Here is a 19,232-nt window from a genome sequence, read left to right on the forward strand (position 1 = left end):
TGGGTCAGAGAGAAACTGTTGATTTTCTCTGACCCACCTCTCCCTCCGCTCTAAACTTCTCTTAGCGTCAGATAGTATACGTATTCTCTCAACAATATGCTGTCTGATGGTCAGCAGCTTTGACTTGTTAAGTGTGTGATAACGGGTCCGGACTTCGCGCGCGAACTTTCGAACCTTGGCGGTAAAATTCCTGCCAGATGTGATGTAGTCAATCAAACATTGAATGCGGGACGCGTACTGTCTTGCCGAGCCTATCTTTATGGGAATTTGATGCATTCGTCTTTTGGTCTTATGATCAGCCGTTGGTTTTGTTTTACGGTTCGCATCGGCCAAAGCTCTCGCTGCATTATACACACAATAATTGATAGCCCAGACTTCGGATTCACCGGAAAAATGTCCGCGAAGCTCGTCATCATTTCAGCCAGATCTTTAGACTTGACAGAAACCTTGGTCTTGATGTTTCTCCGGATCATAAAGCATCGCTCTTCCTCTATCGGATGCCTTCTCGCGGTTGGTCTTAGTGTTGCCTCTCTTTCTCTGTTAACGGCTTGTTCTAGCGGTGGTAGAGTAGGCGTTCCGCTTACAAAGCCCATTTTTGCATTAGTTCGGCATAGTTTCGCAGACGTTAATGCGAAAAGTGCGATAGCTCCGGGTGTTTCTCGCACCACAGAGCATGCAGACGTGCCATGTAACCCCGTTCAGGGGCCACAAGTGCATCGTAGCACTCTAGCAAGTCGTGATTCAGTCGCTCCGTCGACCTAAATGTCCCGAGATTCCGCCGATCCATCACATTGAATCCATCTTCATTGGCTCCCCCAGCTCTAGAGTGGTCGGCATTGTTAACCGACCCATTGTCGGAAGCCCTGCGCGTTCTGTTGTTTTGAACCACATTTACTACAACTATGTTTGGTGTTGCCATTGTTGTTCCCACGAGAAGCTAAGGAAAGGGCTACGTCCATCCTTATAGAGCCCCGCATACAAGGATAAGGCTGCGTACTCTGAGAGGTCGCCAGGTATCCCAGAGTCACTGTTCTAGACACCTCACCGAGTGCCATTCAGTTTTCGGCACGGTTTTCACACCTCCGCTTAGGGGTTGATTCCTTCGGGACCACCCCTGGACAATTGTCCGTGACTGCTTATTTATTCTTGTAACCATAATCAGCAGAAACCCTTGATACAGGGACCCTCTATCCGCAACCCGAGGACGCGTTCGGTGACTTTGTCATAGGCCCTTCGGTTTGATTCTAGAGGAATCAAATATATATATGTTAAAGTGGTCAAAAAAAGCATTGCACAATTTTTTTCACGCCAGCGGGCAAGAACCCCTCCCCCCCTCCCAAGTTTCCATTTCCTAAGAAAGAAAATCCGTAATTTTTCGTTTTTCGAAACTCGAATATTAACAAGTGCCATCAGGAACTTCAAAATCCTGTTTAATTAACATGGGTCATTTTGAATTTTCGAAAAATTGAACTCATGTTCCAGGGTTTCATCGAAATGTACCGAACTTTTAAGGGGTATAAGAAGAGTGTTTACGAAATAATACCATACTAATAGCTTTTGCCCCCCCCCCCCCCCCCCCCCCCCCCCCCCGCCTGACCCTCGACGAAGCCCACCAAAAATGCAAAAACTACATTTTTACGTATCATTGGTACTTTTTAGCAATTTCTGTCGTTTTTTTCATACAAATGATTACTAATGGACAATTTAAATATTCATCATGACGTTTTAAACAATATTCAATTATTTCAATAAATGTAAATTATTTAAACAATTATTTATTTCCAAAAAATGTAAAAAATAATCGTATGTTCTGATAGAAATGCAATATTTTGTCATTGTTTGAAAAAGTAAATTTTTGGAAAAATATTATGTAATTATTTAAACAATTATTTATTGTTTATTGTCAGAATTTCTCGAAATTGAGCCAGAAATGTCCACTTTTTTCAAATTGGTATCCTGTGCTACTTTTTGTAGAATAAGTATATGATTTTGAGACATTTCTTCTAATGTTTAACAAATTTCTATTTATTTATTATTATATTTGTTTAAACAATTGAACAGTGGTTAACGTACTCTTTCTATACACTATACAGTCAGAAACATAATTATATGTGTTCTATTTGATTTGATTTTGTTATTTAGCGAAAAAGAACTGCTTGAGCAAATAAAGATGGTTTAAACAAATAGAAATGTTTTAAACATTAAGAGAAATGTATAATGCAAAATTGCTGAAAAGTAACAATGATTCGTAAAAATGTAATTTTTTTTGTTTCTTTATCGAAATGGGGGGGAGGGGCTGCGGAGAGGGTGAGGTTGGGTTGGAAATAAAAGTTATTAGTATGGTTTTATTTCGTACACACTCCTCTTCAATCCCTAGAAAGTTTGGCACGTTTCGATGAAACCCTGGAACACGAATTCTATTTTTCGAAAATAATTTAATAAGAAAGAAGTACTAGTATAGAGACCTCCCGGCTATCCTTCAGGGAAAAGTGTAAGCATAGAAAAATCGTTATAATAGGCCTATAATTATTTTCCTATAATGAAATTACTATAATTTTTGCACGACTTTATGACTACTAATAAAAATAATTATTCGATTAATTATAGTAAAATATTTATATAAATTAAAAGTATTGAAATATTAAAATAATTATATCAAAAAGTAGAAGATAGTCACAGCTTTAAGTTTCATTATACCTTCATTCTTAAACAAAGCTCCTTTAAATATGTCAATTTTTATGCACTATTGTGTGAGTAGTTCAAAATAAATGATGCATTTATACTTCCTTCTACTTTTTGCAATAATTATTCTCCTACCATTTTTTCTATAATTATTCCTGTAATCGCGAAAAAATTATAGGAAATTCATGATAGCAAAATGATTATAGGTCTATAATGATTTCCACGCCAATAAAAGATCAGAAGAACATATGTGAACATTTTATTTAACTTTATTTTTAATTGCTTCCTTATTTTTTAAACAAAAAATCCTCCCGAAAGAAAAGGAATTTAAGTCAAGAACAAATATAATCACCAGATGATGAAAAGCCACAGCCGGGGAAAGACAGCTATTTTTTGGTTCAAATTCGGAAATTGCAATTAAAACAATTAAAACTGAAAATTGCATCTCTTCATTCGTTCGAAACTTTTATAGCTGAAATACGGAGAGTCGGATAGGGCTGGTATTGGTTCATGTGTATTTATAGGTTGACATATGGGGTTACATAACCTAAAAAGGTGCATGAATTATTACTGCACATGACAGAGATATTCACGTTCTGATAACACTGGTTGAGAATGATTGAAAAAAATTCAGTGAATTTTTGAATATAGCGGCTATCGGTTTGTAATTTAGGGATTTTTTTCTTTATTGTATGCTTTCAAATGGGTGACTCGACATTTGATTCCCTTTGGGAACATCTTTTACTTGCTTGCCCTTTACGTTTTTCGTTGAATCCTAGGGTCATTCAGTATAATATATGGTCGACTTTCAAATTGATTTCAACCTAATACCCAGATATTTTATTAAATTTTGCGATATTATTTTCGACCATCTAAAGAACTTACAACATGTGTGGTGGCATAATTCCGTTGGCCCTGGAGATAAAGTTTAAAAATATAAGGACTTAATTTTTAGCGTTTTAAATGTTCCTCCCTTCAGTTCCATATGATATTTGAAATGTGACACTAATAGTTCAAATGGTTTCCTATTTTTGGCCTTGCAATTTAAGGGGGTAGTACATGTTCAAATTTTCAAAAAATCGATTTTTTTTTAATTTCAGTAAAAACCTTCTTTTACCTCAGGGCGTATCGGAAGTGGCCGAAAAATGGATTACTCCGGAAGGCCACTTGAGCGATCGAAACGCGCAATTTTTCGTTACTTTAAACCTTAAACGCTTTTTTCTCGAAGCGCACTTTTTTGGGGTGGTCGCCACGATTCCAAACGATCTACTAGGCCGATTTCATTAAACTTTTTTTTTTAATGTTTGGAAAAAAGTTAGCTATCGTATAACCCTCGGACATGATTTTCCATTCATATTTAATAACAATTTGATACAGTAAACGTTGAAAAAAGGGAGAGAAAGAAAACAGATTTTTTTCAAATTCACCATTTGTTTATTCATCAATATTTATCAATGATTGAAGGATCACACGATAACCACTTATGAACTCTTTAAGAATCAATTGGGTTTTTGTGTTTAACAGAATAAATAATTGCGAATGTCAAATAAAAAGTAATGCCAAAAAATTGTTGAAAAAAGGTCCTTGAACATGTACTACCCCCTTAAATGGCAAATGTAACATATTAGATATTGTAGATACTGACACTAAAGAACCATGCTTACTCTTCCAGGCTTTGGTGACAACGTCGAAGCCTCTATACTTATAACAAATTTTATTTTGATATGTGTTTTATCACAATCGACTAGGATCATTAGAAATGAATATATTCTATCAAATTTTAAAAACACATACATGCGCTATGCGCATGGACCTTCACGTTATACCTCTTAAAGAAGAAAGACTAAAGGGAACTAACGGGTTTAATGAAGCAAAAACCTCTCCTAAATCTAATACTAAAAAAAATGGTCGAAGAGTTACAGCATGAGAAACATGAAAAATGACAACTCTGAGACCTTTTATTATGACATGATCAAAACTTCGAAACCATACATGTGGCAACGTTTTTTTAACGAATTTACTCATAAACTAATAAGTCGAATGGATTTTATATAACAGACAAACTCCCGTCTTTATTCCCTTGCGTTATTCAGGCTGAAAAAATTGATTCGAGTTAACAATTTCTGAATACGTTCGCTTAACAGAATTGGTCACTTGACAATCTAGTACGTGTCCGTAGAGTGGAGAAACAGAAAACTCCTTCTTTTGCTTCTGGAGAAATAAGTATGTTTTAAAAAAATTGTTCAAACTTTTGTCGAAAATAGAAAGACAACTTGTTTACATTTTAAAACCTTTTCTAAATCATTTTGGCTGAGTAAACCTGCCCAAATTGGGCTACATTTTTATAATGGTGAACTTCAACTAAAATAATAATTTAAACACAAGCTAATGTTGCCACAGAAAGTCCTGGACCCTGAACTTGAAAATTATATTGAAGATCAGACGAATTTGCTGAAACTTTCGAATTAAATTATGCTTTTTTATGTTTTATAAAAAAATGTTGTTCAGAGCTGTTAACCGACATTTTACGAAAAATGCTGTGTTCTAAAACATGTTATGAATGTTGCGCAGTTTTAACATTTTTTCATATTTAAAATTTCCTTTTTGCAAGCATTTTTGTTGGAAGGTATTTATTTGGGAATTAAATGGAGCTATCGTGCCGTATGATATCTTCAAATTTAAGTTAATGTAAACTGGTTGATATGCTATCAATGAAAATCGAGTAAAAACTTATATTTCGAATATAAGGTTTACATCTGGTGAACATCTTCCTGCCACTAGAAAATATAAAATACCCTTTTTTTACACTTTTCTCTGATACTTTGACACGCGCCTGGTCGGATTAAACTCAAAATTATTTGCAGCTATTTTTATCCACGAACTATCCTTTTATTTAGTTTTCCTTAATACCATAGCAATCAGTTTACATCGCCTTAAATTTTAAAACACTTAACGGCGTTATAGCTCGTGGAATTCCCAAATAAAGATCTTAAAAAAAATGTTTGCAAAAACGAAACTTTTAAATATTAACAATTTTTAAAAACTGCACTTCATTTCAAAAATGTTTTAGGACATACTAGAATTTATTCAAGTTTTTTCCACCATGTTCTTAGCTCTGGGATAATGTGAAAATACAGATACCTACGCGTCGGGCCTAAATAAAGCATTTTTTATCGTGTTTTGATTACAAGCTCTGGACTAATTTTGTTTACAAAATTACAAAAAAAGCTTCATTTTATACCGCAAATGGAGCCAATTCGTTTAATTTTCACTAAAATCTTCTGAGATTCGTTCCTGCAGATCTACTGCCTTTAAGTCAGTGTCCGGGACTCTGTGTGGCGACATTAGCATAATAAACAGTAACAGAAGTCGAACAGCGTTCCCACCGTTTAAAGCAAAGCCTAGTACATATACATATGAAAATTCATAACAATCATTACTAGGGTGCCCCAAAAAATCACATTTGAGCAATGTTAAGGGGCTTGTTGGCTAAATCGTTCTCGTAGGCAAATAAATGTATGCCCATTTTTTTATTTTCAAAACCAAATACTTTTAGAACTCGCTCTGGCCATTTTTATGTCTTATGGAGCTTAACACGTAAAATGTTTCCAATTTTTATTTCTTCAATTTTGGACAGGAAATTAAAAGTCAATTTATTTGATATTTGATCTACTTGTTTACTTACCAATGAATATTGTATTCATCGCATTTTTATATCTCAGAAATATTATGCAAAAGTTTTAGGCATATCGAAAACGGCATTAAACAGCAATATTTGAAGGCTCATTGTGACCCTCAGATATAATTGTGTAACTTGATATTTTGAAGAGACATTCTTTAGGCTATTGAGAATAGATTTTTAAACGAAAAATGATTAAAAGTATAATTTACATTGAGTAAAGAGTAAGAAAAGCTGATGAAAATTAACACAATTAAGTTGAACACCGACTGAAGGAACTGCACGTGGACGGCTGCAAAAAAAGTTGACCCTCGGTCGGGCCTCTCATTGTGCACCGTATTTGCTTGATCCCAAAATACGGTCACTGACAATGAGTTGAATGGCAGAGTAATGATAAGTTAATAAATCTATAACTGCTCTCTGGGTTAAACCTGTAGCTGGTGCAAGGACTTCTTTATTTCAAATCAGGAAACTTTGAAGCCTCAGAGTGTGTTCTAAACATATTTTGTTTTGAAAATAAAAAATAGGCATACATTTATTTGCCTACAAGAACGATTTGCCCAACAACCCTTTGAAAATTTCTCAAATGGGATTTTTTGGGCCACCCTAATCATTACATTATTTAAAACTTTTATTTGCTCAAATTTGAGAAACAAAAATTGAAATCTATTTTAATCAATCAAGTCCCAAAACGAAGAAATTTCTCTCTTACGTTTGAGCTTGAATAATTTGATAAAAAAGGCAAAGAATTTATTGTAAAATACTCTTTTCTGCTATTTTCGGGTATGCTCTACACGATGAAATGGTTTAAAACACGGAAAATATTGATTTTCCATTTATAATTAACAAATTTAAAAAAATTCCTTTTTTAAGCAATTTTTTTTCAATCCAAAATAGAGGGAAAAGAATTTTTTACGGTCGCAAATGTGCACAAAATGAAACTTTTCAAATCCGTTGAGTTTTTTATCTAACATTTTTTCAAACAAAATGTGGGTCAAAAAACGGAAACCAAAAATGTTAAATTTCGTTTTATCAATATTTTTGGTGATTTTTTCGCTCAAATCATATATTCAAATCATATATCTGGACGTTCGTCATTGAACTGGTTTAAAGAGAAACGTTTAAAAGTGCAAAATTTCAAATTTTTAATATGAAAAATTGAGCAAATTGCAATTTCATTGATCATTACACAAAAGAATATCCAAGAGAAGACTCCGCAAACTATAAACAAATTATTTGAATGCTAGAATAGTTGTATTACATATGATAAAATTAGTAATTAGTCGAAATTTCAAACCCATTCCTATAAAATTGCATTTCGGAATTAAGAAAATAAGACATTTTTTCCAGACTGATATTTCCTCAAAAGCACAGCATCAACATCAGCCTCGTAGCTTTACAAAAAGCATATTGAAGCCTTAACTTACAAAAGATTAGTAAAAAACAAGGCACTCGCATATGTGAGAATTTACTTGGGCACACGTTCAACGATTTTGCAGAAACATGGTACATATGAGAGGAAAAAATATTTATAGATTTGATTTTTAAAGAACAGGGAAGATTGGTTATTTGTAATTAGCAGCCTACCTCAAAAATTAGTTACACATTATTTTTCGGATTAGAATCAAATTTTAATAATCGATGCACTATCCAACCCCTTATTTTCTACCTAAAAAATTTCCTGTTTCGCGAGTCTCAAAAGTGATTATGAGTTTACATACAAAAAGAATTTATGATTATTTCATCATAAAAATTTCTAATATATTCAAAAATTTTTAATATTTTATAAAAGTTGTAACTCTTCAAACAAATTTAAAGTATGATTAAATTAAAGTGATGTGAATGACACATTTTAAAACATAAAACCAATAATAAATAGTGATATAATTCTAAAAATGGTAACATTAAGGGAAAACCACACTTTAGAAAACTCCAATGCAAAAAGGGAGTACAAAGATAGTTGATTTTTTCGCTTAATTTTTTATCTGAGAAAAGCAACTTCATAAAGACAAAGGAAAACAATTTTGAAAAAACTTTTGTAAAGCACGACTAACCTGCACCATACAGCATTTTAAAAAAGTCATTTTCTGTCTGGGAGTAGGGCTTCAGGGGTGGCGATGAGGCCCTCGAAAATGTAGCCCCGGGTGTCACTAAAACGAGAACAAGGTTAGGTTTTTCACTTTCCGGGCCAAAGACCAGCTCGAGCCCCGTGTAATCTTACCATTTTCCTTGAGTTCTATCTCCTTGCCATCAGTGACCTCGTTCACCTGAACCTCAAGCATGCTCGCGATATCCATGATGATGTTTTAGGGTTGCTACGGGACAAATTCAACTTTCAAAATAGAGAGTACGACACCGCCATTGCCGTGCGTGGACTGACGGAACTGACCGGCCAAGCAAGCGCGTGCAAGCAAGTTTTATGAGATTTCTCGATTTAAGGCACGTTTACACCCTCCTCATTAATTTGTCTGCTTTCACAAGAGCACAGTCACAAGAGTTCCTGAAGCTCATCATCGGAATTTGACGGCTCCTGTAAACTGAGGTAAACACGATAGTTCCACTAAAAATTCTGCTTTCGAGCGCGAAACAAAAAGATTCCCACAATGCAACTGCGCATCTGAACACGTTTTAGCGCGAAAAAGTGAGATTTCAAACAATTTTCATTTAGGTTTGATTTTTATCACGCTATTAGAAGGGAACTATAAAAACGTAATTTAAATCACATTAAAAATTGTTTTGCATAAGTTTACTATCGTAAAACACTTTTGCTTTTTGCGATAATAGATGGCACACCAATCGGTAAAAGTCAGGGGCGAGTTCTGCACTACGTGTGCTACTACACAGCTTCTTTGCGCATATTATCTTTTCTGATTAGCAACAGCGGCAAAACAAAATTTATTTACAAATGGCTACTTCTTTACTTAATGTGAAGCTTATGAAATCATAATTTTACAGATATTTAGAGCAATGGAGAGAAAAGAAGATTTGGACAAATGCGCGAGAAAATTAGAGAAGGATATTCAGAATATAGGGAATTATAAGAGTCTTTACAATAAAATTCAGGTGAATTTTATTTCGAATCTGAATTTTCAGTTTACAATATGATACTTATTAATAAGCCATTCTTTTATAGAAACTAGTTGCCTCTCCAGCTGTGAAAAACGAAGATTTCAAAAAGGCATTGCTTGACGCTTTGCAATCCAACTGTCTAGAAACTGAACTTAGGAACACGATGTTTCATTGGTCCCGATCTGAGGTAAGCTTTTACATTTACTAACCTCAATCTTGCATCGCTTATATTTCACTAAAAATGTGGTTTAATGCTATTTTACGGCTTATATATTTTTAATTCACTCTTCGTATTTTTAAAAACCTGGTTCTTATATTATTGCATAAACTACATAATTAAACATTACGTGAAAGCATTAAATCTATTACTAAAGATAAAACTATACAAAATTTTGAATCTAAAAATAATCATTCAGATGGCACTGCTGTATTGAGTAAATGAATCAAATTTGTTTGTTTGTTAATTGAACAAGAATTAAGGACAAAACAGTTAAATTTCAAAACTGGCATATTTGCTAAACGTGACGATTTTACAATAGAAGTTGAAAGCAATTGTACATTGCAAAATAGAAAAAAAAAAATTATATTCCATTTGCGAGACGATTATATAGTTGACAACATCGTTTTCATCAATGTTCAATATGGTGAAACAAAGCAACCAATATATCAAATGTGTTTTCTTGGATACTACACAAGTCCGGCTTCACGACCACTGCGGTGTTCCCAGTTATTCCGAATGCGCGAAATCGTCGCCCGAAGATAGCATCCGACTGTTTTCCCCACCACATTGCGCTATATGCAGCGTCTCTAGTGAAACGTCTTGATCGGGAGACACGACGTGGCGTCTGAAATGGAGGCTTTCGTTCAAGTTGCGTTGTAAAATAGCATATGATTACTCGCACCGACCTACTTTTAATCAACAGACGCCATATTGCCTTTGAGAAACGGTCCACAATGAGAGTCGTAAGCGTCGACGTTCGAACGTATATGCGTATTTGACGTCATACGGACGTTATTAGCAACGGTCGCATCGAGAAAACGAAAAATGCGATACGCCGAGACTGTTCGGATAGTTGGCAACACATGCGTGTGATGGCAAATACGCATATACGTTCGAACGTCGACGTTTACGACTCTAATGAGATTCATGATGCAAAACTAATCGTAGGTGGCAGCATCGAGTCGAGTACTAGACCCACTGTCAATGAGATACGAATTTTAATAAAAGAAATTTTGTAGATAAGTATAAAGTGCCATTTATACCTTGTAAGCATCACAAAATACATTTTCAAACTTTTCTAACAATATTTATCATATAGCATTCGTAAAATGTTCATAAATCCGGTATGGCTGTCACTTGTAAAGTGATGTTAGGATTACCATAGTTCACTATATATACCATTTAATGTATAATTTTTACTAAAAGTATACATTAACCTCGTATATAAGCACTCAACATATATTTAAAGTTTATTTACCCTCATATATTAATTGTAAGCAACAACATACCAAGCGCCATATTAAATTTTGCCTCTAATGGACAGGGGGTCTAGTACTCGTTTCGGTGCTATCACCTACGTTAGTTTTTCATCATGTACCTCATTGTTAACTGACTCTTATTCCTTGCGATTTTCAACCCTGCGCAAGCGCATATCGATCAATGCGCTTACCCATATGAAGCACAAAAAGGGAGGGGGTATTTCTTATAGCATTTCTTGCTTAGAAGAAATTTGGCACTTTGTAACATTGATCACACTCTACACGGAGGGGAACTGTCGGTCAAATTAATCCAATACATGACGCCACCTTTTCATTGAATTGCATTAAGAAAAAGCAGAAATAATTAAAAACTTGATGCTGTTTGCAAATAAACAAAAAAATATGTAGTTTAACATGAATAATATTTAATTTTAAGATACATTTTGAAAGCAGTTTGAACTTCATATTTCTATGATTTATTTTGCTGATATTATTGATTTTATTATTTGTTCTAGTTAAAAAAAATTATTTATTGTTAAAATTATTGATGTAGCTAATAAGAAAATTAATAATATTAAAGACCTCAATAACAAAATTATTTAAAACATATACATGATCAGAAGAATTAATAAAACATATATCACTTATATCCAATATAAATATAATAATTATTAAAATATGTAAGACTACAACTTAAGTTTCAAACCAAAGAATCTTTCTATCTTTAAAATCTTGACAATTTCAAGTTTTAAAGAAAATATTTTTAAAAAGTAATGGTAATTTTAATTAAAATGTTTGGAGGGAATAATTTGGGAAAAAACCAACGACAAGACTAATAAATGAGAAAATGGATTTAATATTATTTAATATATAGCATATAATTATTTAAATTTAACCGAACATCATATTTACATTTATACAGTTCAATAATTTATTTATTGCTTAATCTTGAAAGTTTTTTCTCGCTGCATACAAACCCTAATAATTTTATTAAAAAATCTAAATTTAGAGGAGATTTGGAATCAAATTCTTAATTATAATACTGCAAACCTCATTTCTAGAATAAACAGACTATAAGCTATTAAACTCTATAAACAAACATACTGTACTCATGACGTACAGTTGGAGGAAATGCACTTTTTTCATTAAAAAATGTCCAGAGCTTTCAATTTTCTTGCGATTATGAATTTTTTGTTTTAACTTAAAGATTATTAAATTCTATAGATCTTGACTGTCCGAACTTTTGTCTCCTCTATTTTTTATTAATAATTTTTCAACTCAAAGTATGGAAAAACTAAAATTTTGTATATAACAATTTTTTACGCTTTAATAACTGATCAGGAAAACTTAATATTGTTTTAAATAAATGTTTAGCAAACAAATTAAATAAACAGATTTGAAATTTTGGCCCTTTGGCATAGAAATTTTTTTTTTGCACTGGAAATGTTTTAAGCTATTGGACGAATGACTGCTAGTCACAAAAATATTAGGAAAGTTAACAATAACCAGTGTTATTAACAATTCTTGTGACGAAATATTGAAACTTAAGATTTCATCAAATTTAAATTTTCTTTGATAGCCAAGTCGGTGGTTTATTGTTAAATGATTTTGTATTGAGTTAATCTTAGCATGTAGTGTTTTATAAAAACTTACATTTGAATATTTTGTCACGAGAATTCTTATTGTTAACGTCTCAAATATTTTTGTGACTAGCAGGCATTCGTCCAACTGCTTAAAACATTTTTAGTGCAGAAAAAAAATTTCTCTGTGAAAGGACAAAAATTTTTAATTCGTTCATCTAATTTGTTTACAGAAATTTAAAGTGTTATATTTTATGAAATATTATTAAATATTTATTATTTTAAGAAATACCTGAAGTTGTTCTGGCCATTGAAGGAAATTATAATTTGAAAAATCTGAAATTATAATATTTTGCCACAAAAATTATTTATCACGGTGGTTATTATAAGCTTCTAAAGTATTTTTGTTATTAAATGTCATTCCTACATTAATGTGAAGCATTTTTATCAAACAAATTTTTTACCGATCATAGGATTATTTATCAATTTGTTCATAAAATTGGTTTATAACAAATAAATGGATTGATAAACACATTATTTGTATTCAGTGAGTCCTCAAACATTCATTTAAGACAATATAAAGTTTTCCTGATCAGTTATTAAAGCATAAAAAATTGTTATATACGAAATTTTAGTTTTTCCATACTTTGAGTGGAAAAATTATTAATTCAAAATCGCAAGAAAATTGAGGGCTCGGACTTATAGTCGGCTTATAGTCGGTTTATTTTAGAAATAAGGTTTGCAATAATATAATTGACAATTTAAACAAATATATACATTATATTAAATAATATTAAATCCATTTTCCCATTTGTCAGTCTTGTCTAGAATTTTGTAACAAATTATTCCATCCATACATTTTAATTAAAATTACCATACTTTTAAAAAATATTTCCTTCAAAACTTGAAATTGTTAAGATTTTAAAAGTACAAAGATTCTTAACTTTGCAACTTCAGTTGTAGTCTTACATATTTTAATTATTATTATCTTTAGATTGGATTTTATATTGGTGATATATTTTTTAATTATTCTGCTGATCATGTATTTGTTTCAAATAATTTTGTCATTGAGGGCTTAAATATTATTAATTTTTGCATTAGCTACATTACTAATTTTTACAATAAATAATTTTTTTAACTAAAACAAATAATAAAATCAATAATATGAGCAAAATAAATCATAGAAATATGAAGTTCGAACTGCTTTCAAAATGTATCTTAAAATTAAATTTTATTGATATAAAACTACATATTTTTATGACTTCTTCTTTTTTAAAATAATTAGTAATAGTTACTCTTATTTTCAGATATATTTGTTATTTGTTTATTTGCAAACAGCATTAATTTTTTAATTATTTTGAATTTTTCTTAATACAATTCAAAGAAAAAGACATACTTACATTTGGTGGCGCCACCTGTTGGATTAGTTTTACCGACAATTCCCCTCCGGATCATAAGAAAACAGAAAAGTGGGGGCGATGCATGGGGCTGCTTTTGACGATGTAAGATCGTTTATTGGGATCTGAAATACTCGAATACGCCACCTGGTGACAGAATCGGACAACCCTGAGCGTAGGTAAATTTTGACGGGAAGTATAGGCGAATATACGAAAATAATTTTTCTAAAGGTTTTACAGTGGTTTTTACAGTGAAACCTGGATAAAAATAAAAAGTGATAAATAAAAAGTTACAAATAAAATAAATCAAATTTTATCAATTGAGTTGTCGCCACGAAAATCGAAGAGTAAAGTTTGGTTGTTGTGTGTTTGGTTGCTCTTCTACTGCTCGATAGCAACAAACTGTGCGGTTTTTCTGAAATGTAAATAAACTTCTATTGTAAAAAAAAACGAAAACTCTTATAGTACATTTACAGCATTTACTCATAGTATGGCTCGAGAAATAAAACAGAATAAAGTAAAAAATGTACAAAATTCAAACGGATTTTCAAGTTTGTTCCACTGTGAACAAAAAAGTTTGAAGGAAAAGTTATAATCATCGTCAAGTATTCATCGTTTTTATTCTTCAATGATTTTTCAGGATTCCGAGTGAAAATAATTAAAGCAGGTTCTAAATAAAAATATTATATGTACAAATATATCAACATAACCTCAAATCTGAAAAAAGTTTCTGCTGATGCGTCATTTCATGTTGATATGAATTAAATTTTGCATTGAAATGTCGATAGTTAATATTACATTTCAAATGTTTACGAGGGGAAAAAATTGAAGAATTTATTATTTAGACAAGAGTTTTTAAATTCGAAGTTTGCAAACAAAATGCAATAATAGAAACTGAAGTTTTATTTTCCACCTGTTTTCCGAAAAATAGAAGGTGTCCTGCATGTAAAATTCTTTCTCTTTCTACGAAGTTTTTACATGCCGGTGTAGATTTTGTAAAATCATAAATTTGAGGTATTGTTACTCCAGGTATTTTACTTGAATTTCTACAGTAATTTACCGCGTTATTTACGTCTGGAGTTTTTTACATTATGTAAATTAATTTAAATTACGTCGATGTGGAACTTGCGAATATTTCGATGGCTGTGATTTGTCTGATCTGACATAAGTACATGACCGCTCCGCGTGGTTTGTGGACTGCGAACGTGTGCTTAACGGCCTTCTGTAATTATTATTTAAAATTTTACAAATTAAGTCAAGATGAATAGGCAAAGTTTAAAGAAAAATAATAAAGAAACAAATACGGTAAACATTTATCAGTGATGACTACAATAATATCATTAACACTAATCAATAATTAGTGGTTAAAAAGTAAAATGATATGATCTAGAAATATTTTATGAATAAAAAATAATTGCATGACAAATTAAACTTTTCTTATTGAAAATTAATTGATTAATTACGTGTAACGTACAGGGGAGAAACGAAATTTAAATTATATTTAAATTTAAATGATCATTGAAGTCCTACATCTAAACTCTAACAGTATAATGTTCAAGAAATGAAAAAATGTTATTCACGAAAAAGCAACTGAATTTAATATAGTTATAACGAAACCTTTTTATTGGTATAACTTTCGTGATGAAAAAGAATTTTTTTACATGAAGTACATATATCTACAGGTCATTAATTTATTATAATCCTGAAAGTTGTTTGAAAGTGTACTAATTTATAAACAATTCTTTCGAGTGTAGGTTAGAATATAATTGAAGTATTATAATAAATATAATATATAATAATGATATAATATAATTGCAAAAATGAATAATAATTCAACACTATTTACATGCCTATGACCTAAAAGGCGTTTATAACCACTGTTCGTCAATAGTTTATCGCAAAATAGGCACTTAGCTACACTTTTGTCTATATTGTTATATTTTGCTTTCACTATCTCACATTTTAGGGCTTTTCATGGGATATTTGGAATCCTGGTAGAAATCTTCTTTCTCACCATTTGAACTGTTTGTTATTTTAATATCTAGAATCCTTAAATTAATAAAGTTTGAAGGAGGTTATGTCACGTGCTAGGAAATTCAAAATTTAAAAACAGACAACCGCCATATTTTTCATGTAATTTACCGGTTTTCTACAGTTTTCTACGTAAATTACTTCATTTAGGTAATTTACGTAGAAATCCCCGAGTGACGCATCACTCCGCAACCCTTTTTGCTGGTGCAAACCAGCCCCCTGTATTGACCGTGCATGTGCATGCACCAGTGATCCCAGTTCTGAAACGAGCTGTGGTCCAATCCTCTCACAGGTCTATGTCCGTGTGAATATAGTGGGAGACGATATAATTGACTGGGTTGCGCGCGCAACCCATTTCTCCTCTTCTGAATTTGAATACTCGAAGGTGTACGATTGCCGGTCGGAAAACTTCGGCGGTTCCATTTATATCTCAATCCGCTTTCAAATAAAATCAATAAATTGGTATTTGAATGTTTCCAGGTTTCAGTGTTATATCATATTGTAAAAGTCTTCTTTTTCTATTTTGGTCTGAATTTCAAAGAAGTTCAAGAAACTGGCGAATTTCATGATTTGAATACTTCGCGCGCCTCTTTATATGCGCATATTTTGAGGTTACGTTATTTCAAGTATAAAATATAAATGATATACATATTAAGGCCGTGTGACGAGAGGGTCGCCTGACCAAACCTGGTCTTTAATTTTTCTTTCCCAACTTACGTCTAAACGAAAATAAGTATCGCTCTGAAAGTTTGGGAAATGAAAGAGTAGGTAATAAAGTCCATGTCTCTGCTTTTTTTCTGTGCAAGTTTTGAAGAAAAAAATTTCGAAGAAAATACAAATGCAAGTTTCATTCCCAACTTACGTCCACACGAAATGAGATATCGTGTTAAAAATTTGGCACGCTAAATAGAAGGCATGCAGAAATGTGTCTCTGGTCCTAAATAATTAGAATTCTGAAAAAAGTTTTTTTCCTTACTATTTTGGAGCAATACAGTCGGTGCTGTAAACCACTGGAATCAATTTTCATGTTTGTCAATTTGCTATTTATGAGGTTTATATTTATCAAAGTGGGACAAAATAACAAAAATCGCTCACGAACATTATGCACAAATAATTCAAAAACTAATGTTTGCACTTCGCTACCGAAAGAAATCTCTGAGTTTTCTTTAGCGAAATAGATTGGCCCATTCGAGTCTATGAACATAGTCGATTTGAAACAAAATAGTCCCGGAGATAGTTTGAGAGATTGGGGTCCTTTTCAAGATCCTTTTAGTGGTCGTTTTAAGAGTGGTGCGACGGTAATATAATGTTCCTTTTGTATTCGTCACGTACCGGGCAGGCAGAGTTATTTACAGTAGTTGGTCGTGGCTAATCCGCTCTCACTTTTTAAATTTCTCTTCAAATTATTAACAATTTTTTTTAATTGGTGAATTTTCTCATTATACTTATTTATAATTATAACTTATATACTGATATACAATTTTCTAGTTGAATTCAAAAATGTTGTCTTTTTTGGCGTATCTCATTCCATTTACGAGAAACGTTCTATTAATTCCAATTTTAAGCATTAAAAAAAAAGTTAGATATCTGAAGTCATCGAAACCCATAGATTCCAAATTATTATGGTTTAGGCTGTTCACTATGAAATTAAAAAAAATCTACTTCTAAATTTTAATCCGAAAGCTTAACAAAGGACCCTTAAGTGTCGGCTACTTTATTGAGATAGGCTCTCTGCTTGTTATTTATGATCGTATTCTTATTTCAATTTCGGAAAGGATATTTTAAAGCCTTCAGACCATTTAAACGAGCTTTCTGGACCTTTAAAAATATCTACCTGAGTGCCTGCGGAGAATTTTTTTGAGATTCTTTGACCTAAAGAATTTTTAGTATATACTCAAAGATTCTTTTCGGTAGGGTTGAAATGCAAATAAACAAATTTGGTATGACATACGTATCAGCAGTGTCAAAGCAGCACTATCGCAGTGAGTAGACAACTTTGAACTTCTAGCAAAGATATTATACACCTAGATGCGGCAAGTGGCAGCGGAGTGGGGATAGAATTATTAGTAGGTCGTGATGAATGTAGACGGCGCTGTCGGCGAAAATCTTGACCTACCCCGCTGTGCCTCTCTACTCGCGCAAGTATACATCCCCTCTTAACAGTCGTTGTGAGTAAAATCAGCGATACAGGCGCTGTCGCCGAATAGATTTTTAGTCGATACTAGAGTTTTCTGAAAATATTAGTGATCACTGGAGCAATTAGAACTATGTGTTACGCGGCGAGCTAGGAAAATAACAATAACTAATAACAAATTCAAATTTTTGTAACTCGAAACGATTTACATAGATGAAATTCCATATTTATTAAGTATGAAATTCTCCTTCAATTTTTAGCACTTGAAGTTGATATGATTTGAATAGGAAAGTTTTCATTTGGGAAAATTTCAGCTATTAAGCCTTTTAAATTTAAAATGAAGCAATTGCAGAATTGTACAATTGTTCAATTTTCGACACTATTCTATTTTTAATTTTGGGCCCTTCAAATTGTAAAGCTGAAATTGTGTTGTTATTTTATTTTGACTCACACTATATATAATTTGTAATGCTTTCATGTTGAAACGGGTTGTATTTAAAGTTGTTAAATTGTGAACAGTCTTATTTATATAATTATAAATTTTTAAACATTATGTACCTTTCAATGAGTGCAGTGCAGAACTAGATAACCAACATTTTTCCGAAACTGAGCTTTTTGAATATAAAATTCTCAAACAATCTACACAGAAAAACGCTGGTGTTAACTTTGTTGCAGCTCAAATATCGTTGGGCTCCCAATGATCATTTTAGAGAGTTTTCAAGTCTCAGATGTATTCCTCTGAACGTAGGTGCCAATGTGGGCATCTAGGGGAAAGTATCATTTGGAGACTGAATTTTGGCTCATGCAGAGTTGTGGGGTTCTGAACTGAGCTGTCAACCACCTGAATATCTGTCAAAGCAACTATTCGCTTTGCGATATTAGCCTAAATAATTGTTAATAAGGAAACCAATTGAAACAATATTTACCTCATTTTCGAATTCCTTTCATTTAATAGGGCGTACCAGTCACTTAGAATAAAATTATAACTTCCTAATGCAACTTCCAAAAGTTAGGTTCGTCATGCCCGTCGACATTTAAACTAAAGCCGGGATGTATAGAAAAAGTCATAGCCGTCTACATATACAGTCTGTCAAGTTAAAGCGTGGGTGGCTTTACTCGCAGTCGGTAAGGTGTATCGACATGATTTTGGTGTCAAAATGTTAAGAAGAGCTCCCTCTTTC

The 19,232-nt window shown here is 32.4% G+C and overlaps 2 protein-coding genes across 3 annotated transcripts in view; one reads left to right on the plus strand and one right to left on the minus strand.

Moving 5' to 3' along the window:
* The window catches only part of LOC117168943, an 81,245-nt gene extending 72,495 nt beyond the window's left edge, over positions 1-8,750 (minus strand). The window contains exons 1-2 of the mRNA XM_033354936.1: positions 8,583-8,750; positions 8,416-8,511 (exon numbers count right to left, since the gene is read on the minus strand). Of these exons, the coding sequence (XP_033210827.1) occupies positions 8,416-8,511; positions 8,583-8,658 (172 nt within the window). The 5' untranslated portion in view covers positions 8,659-8,750. The remainder of the gene's footprint in view (positions 1-8,415; positions 8,512-8,582) is intronic.
* A 52-nt stretch (positions 8,751-8,802) lies between these two features.
* LOC117168944 (TBC1 domain family member 19-like) overlaps positions 8,803-19,232 on the plus strand; it is a 250,123-nt gene continuing 239,693 nt past the window's right edge. The window contains exons 1-3 of one of the 2 annotated variants that reach the window (XM_033354938.1): positions 8,803-8,903; positions 9,317-9,424; positions 9,495-9,617. In XM_033354938.1, coding sequence (XP_033210829.1) covers positions 9,329-9,424; positions 9,495-9,617 — 219 coding nt within the window. In that variant the 5' untranslated portion in view covers positions 8,803-8,903; positions 9,317-9,328. Of the gene's footprint in view, positions 8,904-9,261; positions 9,425-9,494; positions 9,618-19,232 lie in introns of those variants that run through there. The other variant, XM_033354937.1, reaches the window with a different exon arrangement.

This window comes from Belonocnema kinseyi, chromosome 3 (genome assembly GCF_010883055.1).
Source record: "Belonocnema kinseyi isolate 2016_QV_RU_SX_M_011 chromosome 3, B_treatae_v1, whole genome shotgun sequence".
Taxonomy (NCBI): Eukaryota; Metazoa; Arthropoda; class Insecta; order Hymenoptera; family Cynipidae; genus Belonocnema; species Belonocnema kinseyi.